The sequence below is a fragment of the Hypomesus transpacificus genome, unplaced genomic scaffold, assembly GCF_021917145.1.
Source record: "Hypomesus transpacificus isolate Combined female unplaced genomic scaffold, fHypTra1 scaffold_357, whole genome shotgun sequence".
NCBI classification, from domain to species: domain Eukaryota; kingdom Metazoa; phylum Chordata; class Actinopteri; order Osmeriformes; family Osmeridae; genus Hypomesus; species Hypomesus transpacificus.
In genome coordinates, this window is record NW_025813881.1 from 6575 (window position 1) to 29450 (window position 22876).

The 22876-nt window shown below is 48.4% G+C and overlaps 1 protein-coding gene across 1 annotated transcript; it reads right to left on the minus strand.

The window, feature by feature from the left end:
• Positions 1-730: 730 nt before the first annotated feature.
• On the minus strand, positions 731-10092 carry LOC124464519 (thyrotropin-releasing hormone-degrading ectoenzyme-like; the record flags this gene model as incomplete). Its single annotated transcript, XM_047016406.1, has 3 exons — positions 8883-10092; positions 4431-4704; positions 731-857 (listed from the first exon to the last, which is right to left on the minus strand). Coding segments are annotated over exons 1-3 (1123 nt in total), but the record flags the coding sequence as incomplete, so codon positions are not given.
• Between the last annotated feature and the right edge of the window lie 12784 nt (positions 10093-22876).

Consider the following 22876-nt stretch of genomic DNA (forward strand, 5'->3'; position numbering starts at 1 on the left):
CACGAGGGCGAGGCATTCCCACACACACTTCATAAAGGCTCTAGCTAGGAGGGAGGGAGCGGGGCAGACGTTAGCAGGAGGCGAGGGGGAGAGGCAGGATGGGAGGGAGGGGGTGTAGGGGGGAGGGAGGGCTGTGTTGGGGAGATTGATGGGTATATTTAAATTAATACGCCAAACTGACAGCAAGCCAATGGAGCGAGACACAGACAGAACAGGACTCTTATGTCAGGCAGCACACGCTGACTGCTGAGCACATACACACACATGCACACATGCACACACACGCACACACACGAACACACAGACACACGCACACATGCACGCACACGCATGAAATGCACATTTCCTGTCAGCAACTACACCGAGAGAAAACACACTGGCAGTCAACTAGTCCTAGATTTCACACTGACAACAAAATCCTAGCAGTTAAGGGGAAATAGAGAGAAACAGAGAGAGAGAGGGAGAGAGAGAGAAAGACAGAGAGAGGGGGACAGAGGTAAAGGAAGAAAGGAAGAGGGATAGAGAGGGAAAGAGACGAGAGAGAGAGACGGCACTAAGTGAAGGAAGGTCAAATGAAGTGTAATTGAACACTAACACTGACTTTAAACAGTAAATTCCATTTTCACCTTGCGCCATACACACTTCACATTTACACACTCCTTAAAAAACACAGACACACAGACACACACACACAGACAATAAGCTGGGGTGTGCTTGGAGGGTGTCCTACCTAATTTGGGCAGGGAGTATTTGACTTTGAAGTAGTCCTCGTAGAACTGCAGCATCCTCTTGGTGATGTGGAGTGCATAGTCCCCTGCTCCACTAGCAATGGCATCCGGCCGCGCGTACAGGCGGATCTGAGGGGACAGGAAGAAATAGAGAGAGAGAACACCATAAGAAGGAGAGGGATGAGAGGAGGAGAGAGGGGGATGAAGAGGACAGGAGCTGTTACCCCTTTGCATTGGACTACTCACTGGAGAATTCTGTTAAACGTCCGACTCTGTTAAGAGTATAAAAGAAGTCGGCTCTCTGCTGATCTGTGTGTGTGTGTGTCTGTTTCCACAGCCAGGGACATGAGCGGTAAAAGCCGTGCGACTCTTCCAGTCTCGGTTGCACAAGATCCCCCCCCCCTCGTTCAAGTTCAGATTCAATTTCAAGTTTGCCATTGTGCTTGCTCGTGCTTGCTGTCTGTGTGTCTTCACAACACCTACACGACACAGCTAAGTCTAACATCATCAACCCGCTCATTCAGTCTTGATCCTTCCTCCGCTCCATGGCTGCACTGAACATCCTCATGTCATCCATCACAGGCATGACGTGCAGCCATGCCAGGTGATGCTTACGGCAGCTGTGACATTAGGAGCACTAGAACCTGCCTGGAGGTGAGGAGAGGAGAGGGGAGAAGTGGAGAGGGGAGGAGAGGGGAGGAGAGGAGAGGGGAGGAGAGGTGAGAAGTGGAGAGGGGAGGAGAGGTGAGAAGTGGAGAGGGGAGGAGAGGAGAGGGGATTTTGCTCTGTTTTCCTCTGTAAGAGAGTGATGGCCTCTCAGAGGCGAAAAGGGAGGTTGATGCATTTTCCTGGAACACACTCATCCATCCATCGCTGTGCTGAGCAGATGGGAACACCTCTAGCCTGGAGTCAAACGTGAGGAGTAAAGATGGCTTCCCTCACCTGAGGAGGAATGGGATGGGAGGCTTTAAAGCTCATGTACCTCATACTGAGTAATGTGCTGTTGTTGTTTGTGGTGGCCCCTCCTAACAGTTATTCTTTATGCTCGGGTAAATCAATAATTCCATACTCACAGTGCACAATCCCTAGCTTGCCAGGCTTGACAGCCTACATACATTCCACTGGGACAAGAACACTAGCCTTAACCGTTGCTCAAGGAGCCTATTATGCTAAATGTTTCACCATCAGAGCATTAAACCAGGCAATGGCTCATTTGCATTTTCTCACAGGGGCTAATCCCCCTGGCTGCTGATTGACAGGTGATGTCATGATGTTATGGAGATGATGGTGCACAGGCACAGTGCCTATCAGCAGAGAAGCGCACAAAGGGAAGAAACTTAATAAGACTGGAGACTTACATCTACACAGGGTATTCAAGGCTGCGACAGTGCGACACCAATGTGTGCATACGCTTCTACGTACGTGTGTTTGAGCCGATGAAGTGTGAAGCGGGATGTTACCGTAAGTTACAGAGTGCACGTTCTGATACTAAGCGGAAGCATGTATACGTGTGTGTGTGTGTGTGTTTCTGTGTGTGTTCCAGTCCACAGGGAGTACGGAGAGATAATAACTTTCTCCGTCAATGTCTTCTTCTCTCTGGATGGTGTCCTGAGGTGTTGGTGCCAGAGTGGGGTGCTCAGGCGTCTGTTTCTGATAGAGGGCTGTGGCCTGCTGCTGTGAGGAATGACCCACCTACAGGCTAGACAGGACCCATTCACACAGTGTATACAGTAGCATTGTCTCAGGGTAAAACAGTACAGGAGGAGGCACAGGTCATGCATGTCATTTCAATCACTGATGGAATGGTTTTGAGATATGTGTATATGTGTGTATGTGTGTGTGTGGGTGTGTGTGGGTGTGTGTGGGTGTGTGTGTGTGTGTGTGGGTGTTATAATGAGCCCCCAGGCAAATGTTGAGTGGCATGGGACGGACATGATGTAGAATGAGGACACACTTGTCAATATGGACACATGACACATGTCGGTCAGCCAATCAGAGCCGTCTGGGAGTGGCTCCCTGTTCTCACGGAAGATTCCATTTCACATACTTCAATCCCACTGTTAGCATACAGAACTGTGCTTGTTCAGTGTTTAGGCTTCCTATAGGTCTCATATAATCTAGCTCAGTGAAACACAGCTGGCTTCATCCTCCCTGGTCTGATAGAGACTCAGCAGCACCTGAGCACCACTGACGTGCTGCCCGTCCCCCTGCCCCCTCCACTTGGCCCCTCTCCCTGGCCCCTCCCCCTGGCTCCTCCCCCTGGCCCCTCCCCCTGCCCCCTCCCCTTGGCCCCTCCCCCTGGCCCCAGCTGCAGTCCTGTGGGCCCACAGAGCTGTCAGGCCGGAAGCTTGGCTCAGTTGAGCACGGCTAAACTTCTCAACTGCCACAATTAGGAAGTGGAAGCTTACATAGGACTGTGTTGATGTGGCGCTGGGCTGCTGGGTGGTTGGGGGGGAGGAGGGGGGGGGGGGGAGGAGGGGGTGGGGAGGAGGGGGGGGTCCAGGGGGAGGATGTCTGAGGAGAGAGGAAGGTGCCACGCTGATAGCACTGCAGAAGGAGGGACGAGGAACAGAGTGCTCTACATTCTGATACTCAACATGGAGAACATGCACGTGAAATAACTGATGCTGGATCTCTCTGTCCATCTCTTTGTCTCTCTCTGTCTCTCTCTCTCCCTATCTCTCTCTCTCAGTGTGAGTGACTCCAGTGACCGTTCTGTAGCACTGAGTAGAACCGCCTCAGACACTGAGTCCTCTCTGCTGCTCTCCCCGCTCCACCACCCCCGAACACGAGCCTTCCGTTGCAGCAGCCCTCGCTCCGCGGCCGCCGTGCACCTCCATGATGGATGGACCAGGGGCCGGCGTTACCATGGTTATATGATTGATGGGCAAACACCGGTGCATGGTGTGACAGAGGAGAGGAGTGAGTAGGAGGGGAGAGGAGTGAGGGGGAGAGAAAAGAAGAGAAGAGAAGAGAAGAGAAGAGAAGAGAGGAGAGGAGAGGAGAGGAGAGGAGAGGAGAAGAGAGGAGAGGAGAAAAGAGGAGCGGAGAGAAGAGAAGAGAAGAGAGGAGGAGAGGAATAAAGGGGTGCGATGGGGATGACAGGAGAGGAGAATTAACTCTGAAAATACGGGGGGGGGGGGGGGGGTATATAGAGAGGGACATTGTTTAGAGTCCTATCATTGAGAGAGGAGCCGAAGTGGGGGTAATGGTGTAATGGTGTAGGTGATGAATGAGGAGCAATTACACTGATATGACTACTGGTGAGAGTGGGGGTGGGGGGGGTGGGGAGTATGGCGGGGGAGACGGAGGTGCAAAGTTAACAGCTTGGGAAGGTGAGAAAGTTGTCAAGATAAAGAAAAGGCAGCTGACTGGTGGCAGGACACCAGGGGAATGCTTAGAGATGATATTATCAGACGGTGACTGTGGAAGATGGATATGACGGACCTTGAGATGGCCTTGAAGAACACTCCAGAACATACAGCACGTGCAGATCAGAACAGCTACATCCATCAACCAGTTCCCCTGACCACCACTTACTATAAATATGATTCATTGTAACTTAATCCAATGTTATTCCATTTGCAGTAATCTCCTCTATGCCAGTGCTCTCGACTCCACTTTGACAGGGTACTAAAGGTATCCAAACTGCCCCTCTCTAACCCTGCAGAGCAGGGTAGTGTACCCTGACCTCAGACTCACCAGCACCCCGCTGTCCGTCAGCGCCTCCTTGTAGGTGAAGTTGCACACGGCCCAGGCCAGGTAGTAGGTGGACATCCTGGGCGTCCGGGAGAACGCGTTGGTCACCCAGCTGTCGTCGTCGGTGACGGAGGCCTCCACGGGCATGTTGGAGAGTGACAGGTAGGCAGGGTCGTGGCGCAGGCTGACCCGGAAGGTGGCCTTGTAGATGGGCTCATCGAAGCACGGGAACGCCTTCCTGGCGTGGGTGGGGGAGAACTGGGTGACCGCCATGTACCTGGAGGAGAGTGGGGGGGCGGGGGGGGGGGGGGGAGAGACGGGGTTCACATTAGATAAGGGGAAAGGAAATAAGCCATTTTAAATGGGCCAGGAGTTATTCTTGGGGAAAAAAAAGGCAATTTCACCTTGGCTCATCGCCTCCGAAATAAAACACCTGGCCTTAGAATACAGATGAGCAGGGGTTTCACTCACACACATTTACACACACACACACACATACATACACAGCCGTACCGGGCTGTAGGCACTTAGTATATGTGACAGTGTCCTCTGCATGTTTGAAACAGCCACCTGTGAGCCACACTCGTGTGAGCCGTTGACTGTGTGTGACAGATGCACACATGCAGGGGGGCTTTGTTAACATCCTGACCTAAAGACATGGGCTTTTGCACACAAGCTACTCATTTTACAGGAGGTGTTTTTGAATGCAGAACACACTCCTCTCACACACGCCTGTAACATAAACACCAGTCTAGAGAACACCACTGGGGACCCAGGCATCTGTTAATCTCTTCATGTTTATGGTGAATGGCATTTGGCTGTGTACTAACCAAGTGGATTTTGTAACTAATTACTATTCTAAACACACACACACATACACCAGTACAGTGCAGTGCAAACTGCACAATCAGGAATTTGGTACAAAGATACAACGATCTTCTAAGTCTGATTGGCACCAGCTGTGTGTATGTGTGTGTGTGTGTGTGTGTGTAGGTGTGTTTGTGTGCGTGTGTGTGTGTGTGTGTGTAGACAGACTAAGCTTCAGCAGCACTGCTAAGAGCTAATGCAGTGATCTCCTACATCATCAGACAGCAGGATTAGGAGCTATCACACAGGAGCAGATCAGGGAGAGGGAGAGGGGAGGAAGACTGACCCTGTACTCCTGCCTTTCATCCTCCTCTCCTGTGACATCAGACACCGGGGAACACCTCAGACTCCCTGGGCTACCACCAGCTGGTTTGACCCACACGTCCACTCTGGTCACAGCTATATACTGTATCTGTGTGTTTGTGTGTGTACATGTGTGTGTTTGTGTGTGTGGCATAGCTGTTGACACCACTGGGCGGCATGCCTTGGTGTTAGTTTAAAGATTAACCTGCATCATCCTCACACACGCACCTAATCCCCTAACCTCACTAGTCCTCCTCTGGCTATCCTCGTGCTGTTGACAAGACAACGGGGGAGCCAGCCTCTTGACCAAGGGATCTAAGCCCTTTAGAGGAGCACGAGGAGGCAGCTGATTGGCTGATAAGAGGCTCCAGAGTGGAGAAGCAGGGAGGCACTCAGACTCTGTGATATCAAACTGGTGTGCTCTTTCAGGAACGGAGAGAGAGAGACAGAAAGAGAGAGAGAGAGAGAGAGAGAGAGAGAGAGAGAGAGAGAGAGAGAGAGAGAGAGAGAGAGAGAGAGAGAGAGAGACAGAGAGAGACAGAGAGAGAGAGGAGAGAGAGAGAGAGAGAGAGAGAGAGAGAGAGATGAGCAAGAGGGAAAGGTTTTGGGGGAGGAGTGAAGAAGCAGGGCAGGGATGTGTGGGAGCAGGAGGAGGGGTGGGCGGTGTTTCCCATCAGTCTGTTACCTTTTGTCTCCCACGGGAACCAAGGAGCCAAGCTGCGGTGCCGATCGAACCAAACTCCGATCAATCGGATCAATGGAAACAATTACAATGATGTAAACCACATCTCAATCACACAGTCAGAACAAGCCGGTAGCATATCAGAGCATACAAATTGGCCAGAGAGCCAAACCCTGGTCTGGACTGATGGAGAGAGCATCAGAACATGAGCATGTGTATACCGGATAGTTCACCAAGCTAACAGAACATCTCCCTTTCACAGAGGTGGACGGAGATAGGATGTTTCATGTTTCATGAGGGATTGAGAATAATATAATTTCCTCTCACGGTTACTTCATCCTCTAAAACCAAATCTCTCTTCCTTCCTCTCCAGGGCTGTTGTGCAGACACGCGGCTCATATTCCTGCCCCATGAGACAGAAACGGTAAGACAACCACACTTCCGCATACCCCTGCCAGGGAAATGGAGCAACAATGAGCTAAATCGTGCTCATCGTCTCTACCGACATGTTGACCAAGTGGTGGCCAAACATCTCGATATCAATTAAACAGGAAGCTAATGAAGTACCGGGGCTGACTGGATGTGATCATCCGGTCTCCAGCACAGCGGTGTGTCCAGACATTTTTGATAGGGGTGGCACCAGGGGTGGCCCACCTCTGACTGGGCATATAGCCAATCATATATTGGGGTGGCCAATCAGATTTCAGGGGTGGCCCGTGCCACCCTAGGCCACCCCCTGAACATGCCCCTGCTCCAGCAGCCTAGCTGGGCTATGAGGATACCTAAGCCTGGCTAATAAACCCCACAGAGCTCCAGCCCGGACGCGGCCAAGGCCACAGCCACACAATGTCACACAATGCCACAGTGAGGAAGCTTGGCTTTAGTTGATCAGGTTTGGATTTTAGCTGCTATTTTAGATTGACAGGCGTACCCTGACGGCTGAGAGAACGAGAGAGAGAGAGAGAGAGAGAGAGAGAGAGAGAGAGGAGAGAGAGAGAGAGAGAGAGAGAGAGAGAGAGAGAGAGTCTGTGTGCGTGTGAGAGGGGTGTTGAGACAGCGAGGCACAGGATGAATGGAGAGGAAGAGAGAGGGACCAGGGAGACCAGAGCAGTGGGCAAGCTTTTGGCAGCACAAGAAAGACCCAGCAGTGTGTGCTTATTGGCAAGGTGAAGGTCTAGGCAGCCGATCGAAAACCAGGTATTAGAGGGAGGGAGGGAGGGAGGGAGGGAGGGAGGGAGGGAGGGAGGGAGGGAGGGAGGGAGGGAGGGAGGGAGGGAGGGAGGGAGGGAGGGAGGGAAGGGGCCAGGGGGGGGAGAGGGAGGAGGGGGAGGAGGGGGGACATCGTGTGGCGAAGCGCTCTAGAATGTTTGGGATCATGTTGACCCCTGCAGCTAAAACCAAGGCTTGGGCTTCATCCAGCTCCACTTGGTCTGACACAGCAATATGACACACACACACACACACAGTTTGTTAACACACAGACAAATGCACTTACACACACGCATATGCACAAGCACAAAATACACACACACAAAACTAGACTTGAGACAGACTGAGAGCAGAGATGTGACACTCTACTGTGCAGTTGTAAGAGCAACACTTTTGACCTCCTTTGTGGATAATGAGCAATGATCATTCGAAGGACAGTGTCACAAGTGTCCTTTACAAATTCTTACATTGCAATTACACTGAGAGATGAAAAGGCTTGGAAGGGCTCACTAGGTGTTACAGATGAGGATCTCTCCTGGTCTTTTCAGTGCATAGTATTTATTGAGAGTCAGTGCATAACAAGTGAATCTATTACAGTTTACAACTTAATGGAGTGTTAGTGTGCTTCATTAGTAACAGTGACAATTAAAGATCTATTTCATTTGAATCTGTTCTAATGCAATTATTCATTCAGGCAGATTTACAGTCTCTCTCCAGTATTTTCTGAGGCACGTTCCATTGCCCACAGTAGCCAGTGGCATCAGTGTAATTGGCATTGATTTCCTGTTTACGAATCAGTGGTGCCACCTCCAGTCATGATCCTGACTAGTTGAAGTCACCTCGCTTTAAATGACCACCCTTCACCACAGGGTCAAAACAGATTTCTCATCGCTTCATTACATTTTCACATTACAGATACCAGTAATCACATGTTTAAATGTACACTTGACTGTTATTCAAATCCTCCCCTGTTATGTACCTTGCTTGGGATAAATGTGTCTGCTAAATGAATACATTTTTAATATTGTTACATTATCAGATCAACCTGTTTCAGTCTGTCCTGATGATCGGGTTGACTGGGTGCCAGTCTATATATCTTACTGACTGGATACCAGTTTATGTGTATCTTGCTGACTGGTTAACTGACTGATCCTCATCTCAGCTGCTGCTCTATCTGGTGCCAGGTCATCATTGCAATACAGGTCATGAACAAAGTTTTCACTAAAGAATGTTTAAATACAGATGTCACTCCTATGATTTGAATTGGTTTAGTGTCCCTTGACCTACTCTGAAGTTCTGCAGTGACTGTTCATATATTTAAAAAAAAAAAGCAATTTGCGTGTGGGGAACAACACGGGTGACCCGCGGAAGATGTTTGGTGCGTAAACGGTTACCTTTTCTCCCCGTGCAGCACGTAGGAACTCCTGAAGAATCCCAGGAGCTCATTTTCAATCTGTGCCTCGAACGTAATGTTGACTTTGTATGTTCTCATTGGCTTCAGTTCCCGGTGCAGTGCTACAACGTAAAGTTGGTTAGACGGGTAATGAAATTGACGGTGAATCCTCATGACGCCCGGTTTTTTATTATCCGAGTACACAGTCACGCGCTCTATTTCGAGTCTGTCCGTATGTAACACGATGAACTTGGTGGAATTCACACACTCAAATTCGATGTTTACCTCACCGGAAAACGTAAAGTTGTCCATGTACACTGACAGCCTCAGGTCGTAGTGGCGGGGTCGCAAAGCAGTCGGCAACCGTAAATGTCGCCATGGTTGGGCTTCCTCGTCTTTGTGAGAGGGATTCCCATCCCGGGACTGGTTAAACTTGGCATTGGAGCCGTTGCCTGCACGCGAGCTGCTCTCTCCGGTGCACTCTTCAAACCGGACGCTCAACAGAACGGCCACTGCCGTTACAATGATGAGCGTGAGGATGGAGATTGCAAAGCCGAGCACCAGCCGTTTATGCACTGTGATGTGCCGTTCGGTGGTCCTGGGCCGGACCACGACGCTGTCGGCCCACTGGTCCGAGAGGCCTCTCCCGTTCCGCATGCTGTTCTCTTCTATTCCCATTTGGCTAAACGATAAGCTTTTACCGCGCGTATTCTCCAAAGACATCTGATGGATAGGGGGTTTGGTTAGGGGCGCAACAGGGAGACGAAATGTACACAGCTGAGTTTCATCAGATCCGAATGTAGAAGCTGAAACAGTCGTAAATGTGCCCCGGAGACGCAGCCGTCTGATGCCCCAAACAGTCCGGTAACAATTGCGTCACGAAATACTGAAAGTGGCAGAATCAACTTTCTCAAAGATCAGTCTAAACCGTGATATCAAAGACAATTGTTAACGGATAATCTTCTTATCAAACCTATTAGCAGCTCTCTTCATTGTTCTAATTCTTAAGGGCTCCGTCTCCGAAAGCACAAAGTGCTGTTTAGAGCCCAAGCCATCCCCGGTGCTGATGCTGATGCTGCCGCCCTCGGTCCTCTTCCTCCAAGCGGTGCGCGCATTTTGAGAAACGCTCTCACTGCCAAAGCGACGGGTGTGCCGCGCAGCGCAGGATAACGTGCTCTTTCAAACAACGTCGTTAAGATCCCAGCCCACTCTTGAACAGAAACTCTCAACGGATCTCATCCTGCAAAGAGAGAAACAGAGAGAGAGAGAGAGAGAGGGGGGGGGGGGAGAGAGGAGAGAGAGAGAGAGAGAGAGAGAGAGAGAGAGAGAGAGAGAGAGAGAGAGAGAGAGAGAGAGAGAGAGAGAGAGAGAGAGAGAGAGAGAGAGAGAGAGAGAGAGCAGAGAGAGAGAGAGAGAGAGAGAGAGAGAAATTGGATCATTCGCGACAGCGAGCCAATGAGTTTCTTAGCCTTTTCGAGCTGCCTCAGAATAAATTGATGGAAATCGTTCAGAGATGCGCAGTAGAACGGCGGGGGTTCTTGTTCATTTTAGAACACAGGCAGGCTGGCGTCCTTCTCACCGGTAAAGTACTGTTTGTAGGGAAACACAACCGCACGATATCTAGTCAACATTGATGCGTAAGACAGGAACAGTAGGCTATAGGACACCAGCTTTGTAATACGCATTTTGTTATATGTTGATGTGTGGTATAGAAATATTTTTGTCAGGCTGCCTGCAACCAATGATTTCCCTAATAGGGCACGACGCATCTCTACTCCCACACGCGACCTCCTTTCCACTGACTTCACTTAGCCTACCCTCCGGAACCTCCATAAGCGTGATTCTATAAGGGAGACTTTAAAGTAGTGCACGTGACTGGTTGTTAAGGGACTCTTAAGTGATTGACCCGCAAGACAATGCTATCATCCATATTTAAAATAGAGTATTTCTTTGATTTGCGAGTTTTAAGTCACTTCAAATCGCACAAGGACTGTCGGGACAGCGTATTGCAGTCAGTGCAAAACATATTGTCTATTAACGGCACGTACCGCGGGTAATTGCGCTGGAAAGATATCAATAGGCTTTTGATGCACAACAGTGCGCAACATCCACAGTCGTTTATCCTCGCCACCTTGTGGACAGTGGAGGAGGCTCTGCGGCGTCCCAATCACAGGCAGCCTCAAGAGTTAGGCTGCCTCATACAGTATCTGTTTTAAACCAACTAGGCAGAAACAGTATTATAATACTGCAGGCAGTGGAGTCCATCTGGCGTGGGGGGCTGCTAAGAGATGCATTAACAGCAGGCTATTAACTACGATCTGCAGGCTTCTCCAGCTGGCCAAAAAACTGCAAAGGTTTCAAGTTTATTAGCCATTTGTAACAAGTAGGCCTACAGGTCCGTTGGAATGATTTGGTCCTGATCCTTCTGACAATCCCTTCGGTATTTGGGTGTACGGTATTTGAAAGCCAGTGTACAAATATATTATAAAACCTAATTCTGGTTGAAGCCTCTCACATTCATAATATCACTTTAATTATTGGCACTTGTTTGTTTTTTTCACAATGTATGCTTCATGTTTTGGCTGCTTGCAATGTTTGGGACTACCTGTTGTTATGATCAGTGACCTATGCTCTTTTGTAAAGCTCTCTCTTGGAAGTCGCTTTGGATAAAAGCGTCTGCTAAATGCATAAATGTAAATGTAATTACCCCTCTAATTCTGCTCTCTTTTAAAAAAAGAGTCTCTACATGTCAACCATTACAAACGACGCCCGTGCATACGGCAGTTGTGTGGCAGGTGTGGAGCCAGGCATGCTCACGTGCTGGAGGACTGGCCAGGCTGGCCACGCCAGAATAGAGGAGCGATGGCCAAGTAGCATATGCTAGCACTGCTGGTGAGCGGTGATTAACACTGGCACTCATGGTGTTGTACCATGGAGAGCTCGCCTCAGGCCAACACAGCAGCCCTAACCCTAAGTTACTCTTACACTTCTCAGAGAAAGAGAGGAAGGACGGAAGCAGAGAAGAAAGGCATACATAGATAGAAACGTAGTGCAGGAGAAAATATTAACAAGAGAGAAGGAAGAGAAAGGGAGCCAGGGGAGGAAAGAGAGGAGGGGGAGGAGGCAGGCGGAGAAAAAGGGTTAATGAGAAAGGGCGTCTTGGGAGGATAGAACACCAACCGTAATTAAGATTTTGAATAGAACAGTGGTCCTATGCTGCTAATCAATACAAGTGCTTAAGAAGCACATATGGAGTGTGTGTGTACTTGTGTTTTTTTATGTTTGCGTACATTTGTGTGTGAGTGTGTTTCTTTGTGTGTGTGTTTGTGTGTGTTCAACAGTGTGCTGTAGTTGTTGCAGAGGTAGAAGGGAGGTTGGGATTCTGTAGCAGGGATCTAGCTTCCCTTTCATCCAAACAGCATCATGATGGTCCTGGTTGTGTGTGTGTGTGTCACACCAGAGTTCTTCTTGGTTCTATTGTGTTTACTGTTCCTGAATATTTGCATGTTCGGCCTCTGAATGTGCACGTCACAGACCATACTATTCTAAAGAGAAGTGGACATCTGCTGTCCAAGTATGAATGATGGATGCTACTGTAAGTACATTGCTTTCAAGGAATATTAAATATTCATAGCATAGTTGTGTGTGTTAGTGTGTTTGGCGATAGTAAGTGAAAGAGAGATGGACTGGGGCAGATTCGGGGAGAAGCTTTTAGCATGACCTTATTTTTTCTGCGTGGACAGGCTAACTGACCACTTTCTATTTCTGTACACAATGATGCAAACAGGTCGCCTATGCTCCTTTGAGTGTGTGAGTGGGTGGGTGTGTTGGGGTTTGTGTTCCGAAACAATTTATGAATCAGGTCATTACCATCTACTGGTCTATGTGTTCAATCTTCAGAACTCAGGTGAAAGCTGTGTTTGTGTGTTTATAGTCCACTTTCTCCCTGCCTTTTGTGATCAGTGCTCCAGAGTTCAGAATTCCTCTGAATTCCAAAGTTCAGAATTCTTCTTACCCTTCATCTTCCCTGGCTTACACGCCCTCTCCTCCCCATTCCTTTACACCTCTTCCCCCTCCCTTCTCTACAACCTCCCCCTTCCTCTCCTCACCACAGTCAGCCACAGTCTGCCAGCCAGGGACTCTAATTGCCCAAGCAGTGTCAGATTGGCAGGGTGTGGGTAGAGAAATGTGTGTGTAAAGGTGTCAGAGTGTGTTAAAACATGGTGGAGCTTTTCCACTGGTCAGTGGAGCAAAAGGAGGAGTGCAGTCGCGTGATGTGTAGACAGATTGTGCTTGTTGAAACGTTCTTAACACACACACACACCCACACACCGCTGTGGTACTCAACCTTTAGCTTACATCTCTCAGGAAAAGTACCCTCTAACCACAGATTCCAAACCCACATCGTTTCATCTAAGTCTCAGCTTAACCATTTATAGGAGAAAACACTCTATCTGAGACTGAGGGATAAACATTTCCCCTCCTCCGCCCCAGCCCATAGTTATGTATCTGCTCCTCAGATCCAGCCCTCTGGGGTCAGCTGGCTGCCTGTGGGCCTCTCTCACCAAAGAGAAGAGCTTCCGGGGGGAAACGACCACAGGCCACACCCCACGGCCCACCCCACCACCACCACTTCCTATCCAGGCACACGTCGCGTCCCACAAAGAGGGCAGTGAGAGAAACTATTGGTTGGTTTAATGACACGGTTGACCCGTCAGTCTGAATACTGAGGGTCATCTGTATGTTTCTGTGGCCACGTGTCAGAATAGAAATGCACTCAGCTGTTGACATGACATATCTATTATACCTTATACCCTCACGCACACACACACACACACACAGTCCCAGTGAAGTATAAATGGTTCTGCATCTCAACCTTTCCTTTTTGCCTAGAAATAATATAAAATAAAAAGCCATGTATGTAGACACACACCCTGATGACCCTCAACATTGAAGTCTTTTCTCTCCTTCTTTCTTCCTGTTCTTCACTCTGTTCCACCTGACCCCATACTCCTCCTCCAGGGTGTGAGCTAATGATTGAGAGATGTGGAAATGAGTCAGAGCAGAGCATGGCTGTGGAGTCTCCGCTTCAGGCTCTGAAGGACATATTTCCTTCTTCCTCGCCACCCATCCTGACCCCTCGCACATAAACCAATAGCTCGCTGGTAGAGCAGCCCAGGGGATGGTGTGTCTGTCTGTGTGTGTGTGTGTGTGTGTATGTGTGCGTTTGTGAACAGGACCCCCCCCCTCCCCCACACAATGAATGGAATTGAGTACAGACAGCAGAACATCAATGTACGTTGTGGGCCAGCAAGCTGCTGGTCAGAGCATACGCTGTGTGTGCATGTTTGTGTGTGTGAGTTTGAGTGTGTGTGTGTGCATGCGTGTGTTTGTGAAAGAGAAAGAGTTTTCTGGGGAATGAGCTTGTGTCAAGGGACCACCTCAGTCTAATAGCAATAACGTTGTGATGAGAGAACAGCACCAGCTGTGGACCACCAGATGAAAGTCTGGTTCTGGGTCGTCCTGTAGCCAAGACACACTCCCTCCTGGGTCGCCTGTGTGTGTGTGTTTGTCCTTATTTGGAAAAACAATTTCATCAGAGAATAGGACTTTACAGCAAATCTCCTATATGATTGTGTGTGTGTGTGTGTGTGTGTGTGTGTGTGTGTGTGTGTGTGTGTGGGCCCAGAGGAATTGGGGACAAGCAGTCACATGGACCAACAACAGACGGTTGCTACAGACCATTGGCTTTGCCCCACCCAGAGAGGCTGCGTTAGCCAGCTGTGTGTGTGTGTGTGTGTGTGTGTGTGTGTGTGTGTGTGTGTGTGTGTGTGTGTGTATGTGTAAGGGGGGTGACACCTTGGTCATTACAAAGAGATCTGGTTCTTCTTCTGCCAAGACTAATATGTATTCTAGCCCAAGGGTGGTCAAACCTTTTGGGGCCAGGTACCCCTTACAGGGGAAACCATTTTCCAAGGACCCCCCCCCATAATCGTAACATCCATTCAACATACCCTTTGTGCTCTTAAATGGACACAATATGCTTGTTTTATTTATGCAAATGGTCCCCATCTGTAAATTATTATATATTTGTTAACTTTTTAATGATACAGCAACATTTTACAATTTAATGATTCATGGCAAATTATTTAGTGGACCCCCTGACTATAGTTCGCGGACCCCTGGGGGTCCGGGGAACCCACTTTGAGAACCACTGCTCTAGCCTACCCCCCCTTCTCTCTCTCCTTTTCTTCTACCACCTCGTGAAGACCTGATGAGGAGGGATATTGTTTATGATTCGGTGGTGCTGATCCAGGACAGACCCACTGAGAAGCATTACAGAAGGACACCCTGGCTCCACACTCAACTCCAATCCAGTCAGAAGTCTAAAATCTGTGAATCTGCTCTCCAGAATTCATCCAGGCACTCCTCTCTCCAGTGTCCTGAGTAGCCAGAGACCAAGACCGACACCCAGTCCTGTGTGCCTCTCCAGGCTCTCCTGCCACCCACCTAGCCTAGTGCCCCACAGCTGGGAAGTACTTTACGCTGTTCAAGTTCATTATGATGACTTACAGGACTTACATTATTATGTGGGTGTAATTACACACAGATGGGGGAAGTATTTAACCAATGCACCATAAAAATGGTGCTGGCGTGACAAATATGTCCTGTCTACCCGAATCACCTGGCTAACATAAGCTGTGTCCAACTGTTTAGAGCCATTATGCTAATGAGTTAGCCTTGACACGCTAATGAGGATGTGACCTCACCGTACCCTTGACTCTCCTTCTTATGGAAGCTGGTCTATCATTATTGTTATTGTTGCTTGTGTTGCTATTATAAACCCCCCCGGGGCTGGTCCAATCAGAGAGCTTTCACATCTGATCAGCATCAGCGAGACTTGCAGGTTAGTTGCATTAGCATGTGAATGCCAAGGAGGATATGAGCTCGCTCAAACAGGATGTGACACAGGGGGAAACTACTTCACGTTTGATTTGGAGTCCCCACCCTGACGGGTGGCCTGTTCGGCTGTGGACTATTCATATCACGCTGATATTGATGAATGAGAGGAAAACGTTGTAGACAAATAACACGCAGAGGACTGGAGGCAGGATGGAAGAAAGGGAATCAGTGGGTGTGGGGGAGATGGAGAAGATGGAGGAGGAAGAGAGTTGAGAAAGTAATAGAGAGAGAGAGACAGAGAGAGAGGGGGGGGGGAGTCAGAGGGGACGCAATGTACAGTGAGTGTGGAAAAAAATTGAAGGAAAATAGAGAGAAAAAAGGTGAACTCATTTAGGTTTCATTTCTTTTGTGTGTCTTTTTATGTGGTTACATTGATCCATTTTTGCCAGTAACATTCAATCCTGTCTGTGGAACGAAGCCCCTTCTGACTGGGTTTCACACTCACAAACCACTCTGACATCTCCAGAGGACACGCTCAAGTCTGATTGTATCCTTTACACACACACACACACACACACACCCACACACACACACACACACACACACACACACACACACACACACACACACACAGCCATATCATTCCATCATACCGTGAGAGGCTGTGTGTGACCATAACTATCTATGTCTCTCTAAACATTGTCTGGGTGAATGGCAGACAATAAATCCACACCTGCTTTGGCCAGATTTCAGAATGCACACACACACATATACACAAACACAAACACAATATCACACCCACGCACACACTCAGGCACAAAGTTTGACAGTCAATCTCAAGGGAGGTGTTTATATTCGATTAATAAAACACCCTCATGTCTTATTCAGAGCAACTGTGAGGTCTCCCCTGATGTCTTAATGGAGGAAAGGGGGAGGGGGGAGGGCAGACAAAGATGGAGGGAGGAAGGGGGAGGGAGTAACAGCACAGAGTGGTAGTAGAGAACTAGGATGACACATCAAGGGATCATCTGATTCTCCCTGGAGCAGGTGTCACATAGCAGCAGCTCTATCACAACCAGAGAGAGAGAGAAAACAATAGAAAGCAAGAGAGCAAGAAAGAGAGGGAGAGAAAGAGAGAGAGAGAGAGAGAGAGAGAGAGAGAGAGAGAGAGAGAGAGAGAGAGAGAGAGAGAGAGAGAGAGAGAGAGAAAGAGAGAGAGAGGCAGGGTAAGAAGAAAGAGAAACATCACCGCCATCATTCATCAGATATGAGAGCTGGCCTGGGACAAGACAACAGGAAGTGGTTCAGGGAGTCTATAAATAAACAGTGGTGGTTGAGGGGACACCTTGTTCCGTTTCTCTGCTTTGAAGACCTCCCAAGCTTCAATCGAGAAAGAGAAAGAGAGAGAGAGAGAGAGAGAGAGAGAGAGAGAGAGAGAGAGAGAGAGAGAGAGAGAGAGAGCGAGCGAGAGAGAAAGAGAAAGACAGAAAGAGAGGGCACATGACAAAGTGAGTGTCAGAGACACTTTCTCAAAAGAAGGACTGAGGGAGGGAGGTGAGAGGTTCTGACAACTTTCTAAAAGCAGTGGCCTTCATCCAGCCTTTCCTGACTTAGGGTTCTTGTTCTGTGTCACCATGAGACACCTTCCTCTGCTCTGCTGTAGAATGAGGGCAGATAAGAGGGATCCCAGGTCAGGTCTTGGTTCTCTATGTATCCTGTCTGTCATAGCAGAAGAGAGAGTAGGATGTGGAGCGCTCCTCAGAGGAGGTGCACTCCAGCTTGTTTGTGTGTGTGTGTGTGTGTGTGTGTGTGTGTGTGTGTGTGTGTGTGCATACATGTGTGTAGGAGAGAGAGAAAAGAGAGACATGCAACTATAAAGAGTCTCCCTGGCTGACGTAGTAGCATCGTGACTGACACACACTGTTAAACATGCTGTTTGTTCAGTTCACTCAGCCATTGTCATGGGAATCAGTGCTGCTCAGAGTGTGTGTGTGTGCGTGTGTGTGTAAATGTGTCCACGTGCGTGTCAGTGTTTGTTGTGCGTCTATCCCTGAGTGTTAAACAGAGGAGAAATGATGGTGTGTGTCAGATGCACCACAGTGAGAAGGTGACTGCCTCTCTCTGGGTTTGTGGATATCAATATTCACGCCACTTGACTAGCTGATTGTCTGTCAGCCTGCCCCATTAGGACTGAGTAGGAGGGCTTGTTAGGCTGATTTGTTGTGGAGTGACTGAGGATGGGTGTTTAAGAAGATTTTTTCTATTGGAGCTTTAGCCATATCACTTGTGTTTCAAAGAGTTGGTTTTGAAGACAAGCCTGAAATTGAAACAATGCAGGCTCAAACCTTTTCAACCAACATGGAGCGAGTTATGTTCCGGTCTGCCACCAAATTTTAAACTGATTGGAGTATTTCGACCACAAATAAATGGGTCCATGACCCAAAAAATTGGTTCCCAACTGGAACCAAAAAATAGCAGGTTTTCCTTGACCTGAAGTGTGAACTGCGACAACATCAGTGGGACATAATCTACAGGTTGGAAAGTGAGAAATAATCGGAAAACATTTGGGATGAACCAGTGTGCAGTTCCGGCAGGATGAACCAGTCTGAGGTTCGGGCAGGATGAACCAGTGAGGTTCAGGCAGGATGAACCAGTGAGGTTCAGGCAGGATGAACCAGTCTGAGGTTCAGGCAGGATGAACCAGTGTGCGGTTCAGGCAGGATGAACCAGTCTGAGGTTCGGGCAGGATGAACCAGTCTGAGGTTCAGGCAGGATGAACCAGTGAGGTTCAGGCAGGATGAACCAGTCTGAGGTTCAGGCAGGATGAACCAGTGAGGTTCAGGCAGGATGAACCAGTCTGAGGTTCAGGCAGGATGAACCAGTGTGCGGTTCAGGCAGGATGAACCAGTGAGAGGTTCGGGCAGGATGAACCAGTGAGGTTCGGGCAGAATGAACCAGTGTGAGGTTCAGGCAGGATGAACCAGTGAGAGGTTCAGGCAGCTGTAAGAGGTTAAGACCCTAAACCCCAGTGGGGGTGACGCCCTGCTGCGGCACTGCTGTGTGTTTGTCCACCTGTCTAAACACAGCCTGTAGACACACTCAGAACGGCAGGGCCCGTTAAAGATGATGAATTATACAGGCATGTGTTACAGACACATACACACACACGTTGGTTTGGAGAGAGTGTCAAGTGAAGGTCATAGTCTATCTAGATGATATGCACAGATAAATTAGCCATCAGGCTTAAACAACATTCGAAAAGATTCTTCTTTCTAAATGTTTATTTTTTGGGGGTGGAAATACAACACACGTAAGTGTGCGCATGTCCACTCACACACATCAATCCACTCATACACACTCACAAGCATGCAAACACGTGCACACACACACACAAACACAGTTAAGAGTTGACAGCCAGCCAGGTTTGAAGGTGCCCTGGTCCATGCTAAGGCCGGCTGGGTGTCAGAGACTCAGAGCAGGACCTCATGCAGGTCATCTTCTCCAGGCTGGAGAGCAAGACAGGAGAGGCTACTTAACCAGAAATGATGGATGACAGACCTTCTTTCATTCCCTCCTTCCCTCTGACCCTACATCCCTCCATGGCTTCATTCATCCATCTTTATCCATGTGTTCATTATTGCATTATCCTATTCATTCTCTCTGCTTCTGCAAACCCAAGGCTCTCCATCCTCTGAGGGGTGTTTGTTGTGGTTCTGTGGGATACTGGATCATGTATGCTGCCCCCAGTGGTGCTGTGGTAGTAGAGGAGCTGGAGAAAGAAATACAGGCTATTGATTATCCTGCATGAGATTCGGGAGAGTCAGGACTGGTGAAAAATGTGAAAATGAAAAGTGAGGAGATGAGGGGAGGGGTGCGGCCAGGAGATGAGGAGAGGTGTTTTGAGGCAGTATTGGATTTCTCCAGTCTTTCTATTCAGATGGGATCACTCCTGTAAACAGCCAGACCATAATGAAAAAGCTAGCACCCTCTGCAGCTGTGCAGGCACTAGGCACAGTCGCTAGGCGCCCAGATACAGGCATTAGGACGTATTGGTTTCTCTCGGCTATTCCTCAGTTCAATTGAACTCGCATCCATTTTTATGGAGGGATCTCAAATCCAAGGGAGCGGACAGCGGGAAAAGTCGATTTGTTCATGCAGAATGAAATTGTCTTGATAACTGAGAACGGCTAGGTAACATGAGGTAACGTTATTAGCGTAGCAGTGTGCTTCACAGTTGTGAATCAGCAAGGTTTACTCAAGTTTAGCCACTTTTAAGATCGGTTGAGTATCAGGCAGGATCTACAGAGCTACAAAAGGAAAAAGCAGACAAGGACAGAAGAAATATGATATTTTAGTATTTTGAGGTGTGACAAGCGTAAATGTCCTGTTAATGCTCATGCAGACAAGCTGAGGTTTCACACAATATATATAGACAGACATGTAATTTCCACTACTGCACAGAAATCACCATAATCACTCTTTTCACAGCAGATGGAGACCTTTTACTAAAACAGTCCCTAGCTACTGCTTGGAATGTATCCCTGGTTTCTCCCACACCTCAAACATCCACTGTTGGACCAACGTACCTCCTGACATGCAGATTGTAAGTGTCGGGGCAGATTACCTTACAGTCACAAACCACCAAGCTACTTGTCCGATATATATATAATGGAACAGAGTCCCTGTGTTTGCGCCAGCAGGGTTGACTAGGAGTGGCAGTGTGTGTGCCGTGGGGGTAAACAGAGGGAGGTGGGTGGCAGAGGAGAGGGTCTGAGGTTGCTTTATGCTAATGAGACTCTCTCTTTCCAAGTCTCAGCTCAGCAGACTGACAGTGGGAATGATGAATGGTCTCATGCAGCAGAAAACAAACTGGGAAATCTCCCAAAGTCACAGCATTAGCATCAGAGACCCTTAAGAGAGACGGGCAGGGGGAGAGTTAGAAAGCAGAGGGAAGGGGCGAGAGAGGGGGGAGAGAGGGAAGGGAGAGAGACAGATGAAAGAAGATGGATGAAGGAGAGAGGCAGGGACGAGGAGAAATAGCGGGTAATAGTGAGCTAATCCACATTTATTTGTTTAATTCCTGACGTATACAAATGTGTCTCTGGTAAAACAGAATGAGATCTTTCCTGAGCGTACCAAATGGAGAATGACTCAAGAGTTGTGCAAGAGAGTGAGTGTGACTCAGTGTGTTGCGTGCGTGTGTTGTGTGGGTATGTTTGTGTGTGTTGCGTGCATGTGCAACCATTGATCAAGCAGTGACAGAGACTTATTACCCAGTGTGTGATGTTGACCTTTCCTGACCCCCCCCCGCGCGTTCCAACGTCGACGCTGGACGTTAATGACCTGCCAGTCGGCCAGCGACGCCAATTTGACATTTCCAGCACGGTGGTCGCATTTCTACTCCGCAACACAAACGGACGCTGCACACAGTGAGGAATGGCCAAGCCTGAACAAACCAGCTCTAACGACCTGAGGTCCAAAGAGGATTGTTGGAATGATGTGTGTTCTGTGGAAACTTCTAGGTTTGTGAAGACTGGAAGTCTACAATACTGACTTGGAGACTGTCGGGATAGTTTTGTGTTGGAGGGATTTGAGTTGAATGTAAGGCTGACTGTATTAGGCAACCATTGCATGTATGCTGTAATATCTGCTAGGACTATCAGAACTATTACATGAGAGCAGACAAGACTAGACGCTGGGATGGGACATGGAATAGTCTAGAAGCATCATAACATATTTATCACAATAAACTACAAGTAATCTCCTCTGTGAGTAGCCAACCAGTAATTAGGATCACAGATCCAGCAGTCCTCTCTCGGCCCTTCAGACTGACGGCCCTAAAGGATCAATTATAGATCACAAAAGGATCTCTGTGATCTCCCAGTCCCCTTCATCAGCTCCACGCCTGGCTAGCTGACCCTCAGCCCAGCTCCTAACAGACCTGACATATACAGCAGCAGCATTTTTTCTGAGGTTAGGATGAACACACATGCACACTCAAACATCAAGCAGATTATAGATTGAATAAGTGCACATGGTGCACTCAGAAAATATATTTTTGGATGTTAAGTCTTAGCACTGTGATGTTAGAAATGCCAGAGTAAGTTTTACATCTCTGTTCAGAGAGGTGATGGTTCTGCAGTTGTCTACAATGGTTAAATGCATCTTAAATTCCAGAAATGGGGTTTTAGGTTGCGAGACCTGATTTGGTCTTGACTGCCCTTTGGTAGGTGAAGAGGACAAGGATACCTGAATACAGAGAGCTGGTTCTCTTTATCTGTGAAAGTGTAGAGTCTGACAGGTCGACGAGTTTGAGGAGAATATCCACTCCAGAACAATACACAGTCACACACTATAGGAGAGTGAGTCTTAGAAACTGGAATTTTCTGTTCAGAAATGCAGCAAGACGCTTGAAAGTAATGCACAATTTTAAAAAAAAGTTATTTAAAGAAAAATCTTTTGAAAAAGCTGTATGAATTGTACCAGTGATCCAGGACAAAATGCATGCCTTAGATATTCCAAGTGTGGATTCACCTGGAGCATGTACAGCCTTGGGCAGTGCACACACACACTCCTTCACAGACCTACACACATCATGTGGTGAACGGGGAGACCTGCCAAGGCTGTGTGTGTGTGTGTGTGTGTGTGTGGGGGGGGACCATGAAAGAGCCTTCCATGGGGATATCAAATCACAAGCAAACAGAGTGAATGGCCCTACATCATACTGGTCTATTCAACAGCGGGAAAAATACCACTCTCGTTCGCTCTCATTGTGTTCTCATTGCCATCCTCCCTTTCTCTCTTTGTCTCACACACATTCACTTGCTCAAACACACACACACACACACACACACACACACACTGTTTTTAGACATGAGATGCTTCTCTCTCTCAGAGAACTAACTGACTGGGAGTAGGCTCATCAGAGTTGACATGTGCCGTGAACCTGCACACGCATCTCTTCTCTTCTAACTAGTGGTCATCCATCCATCACTACCTCCTCCCACAACACCTCTTTGTTTCTGTCCCTCCCTCTTCTTGGTCTCTCCCTCCTTCATTGGTAAATATCTGTATCAGTCTTGGTTCATGAAC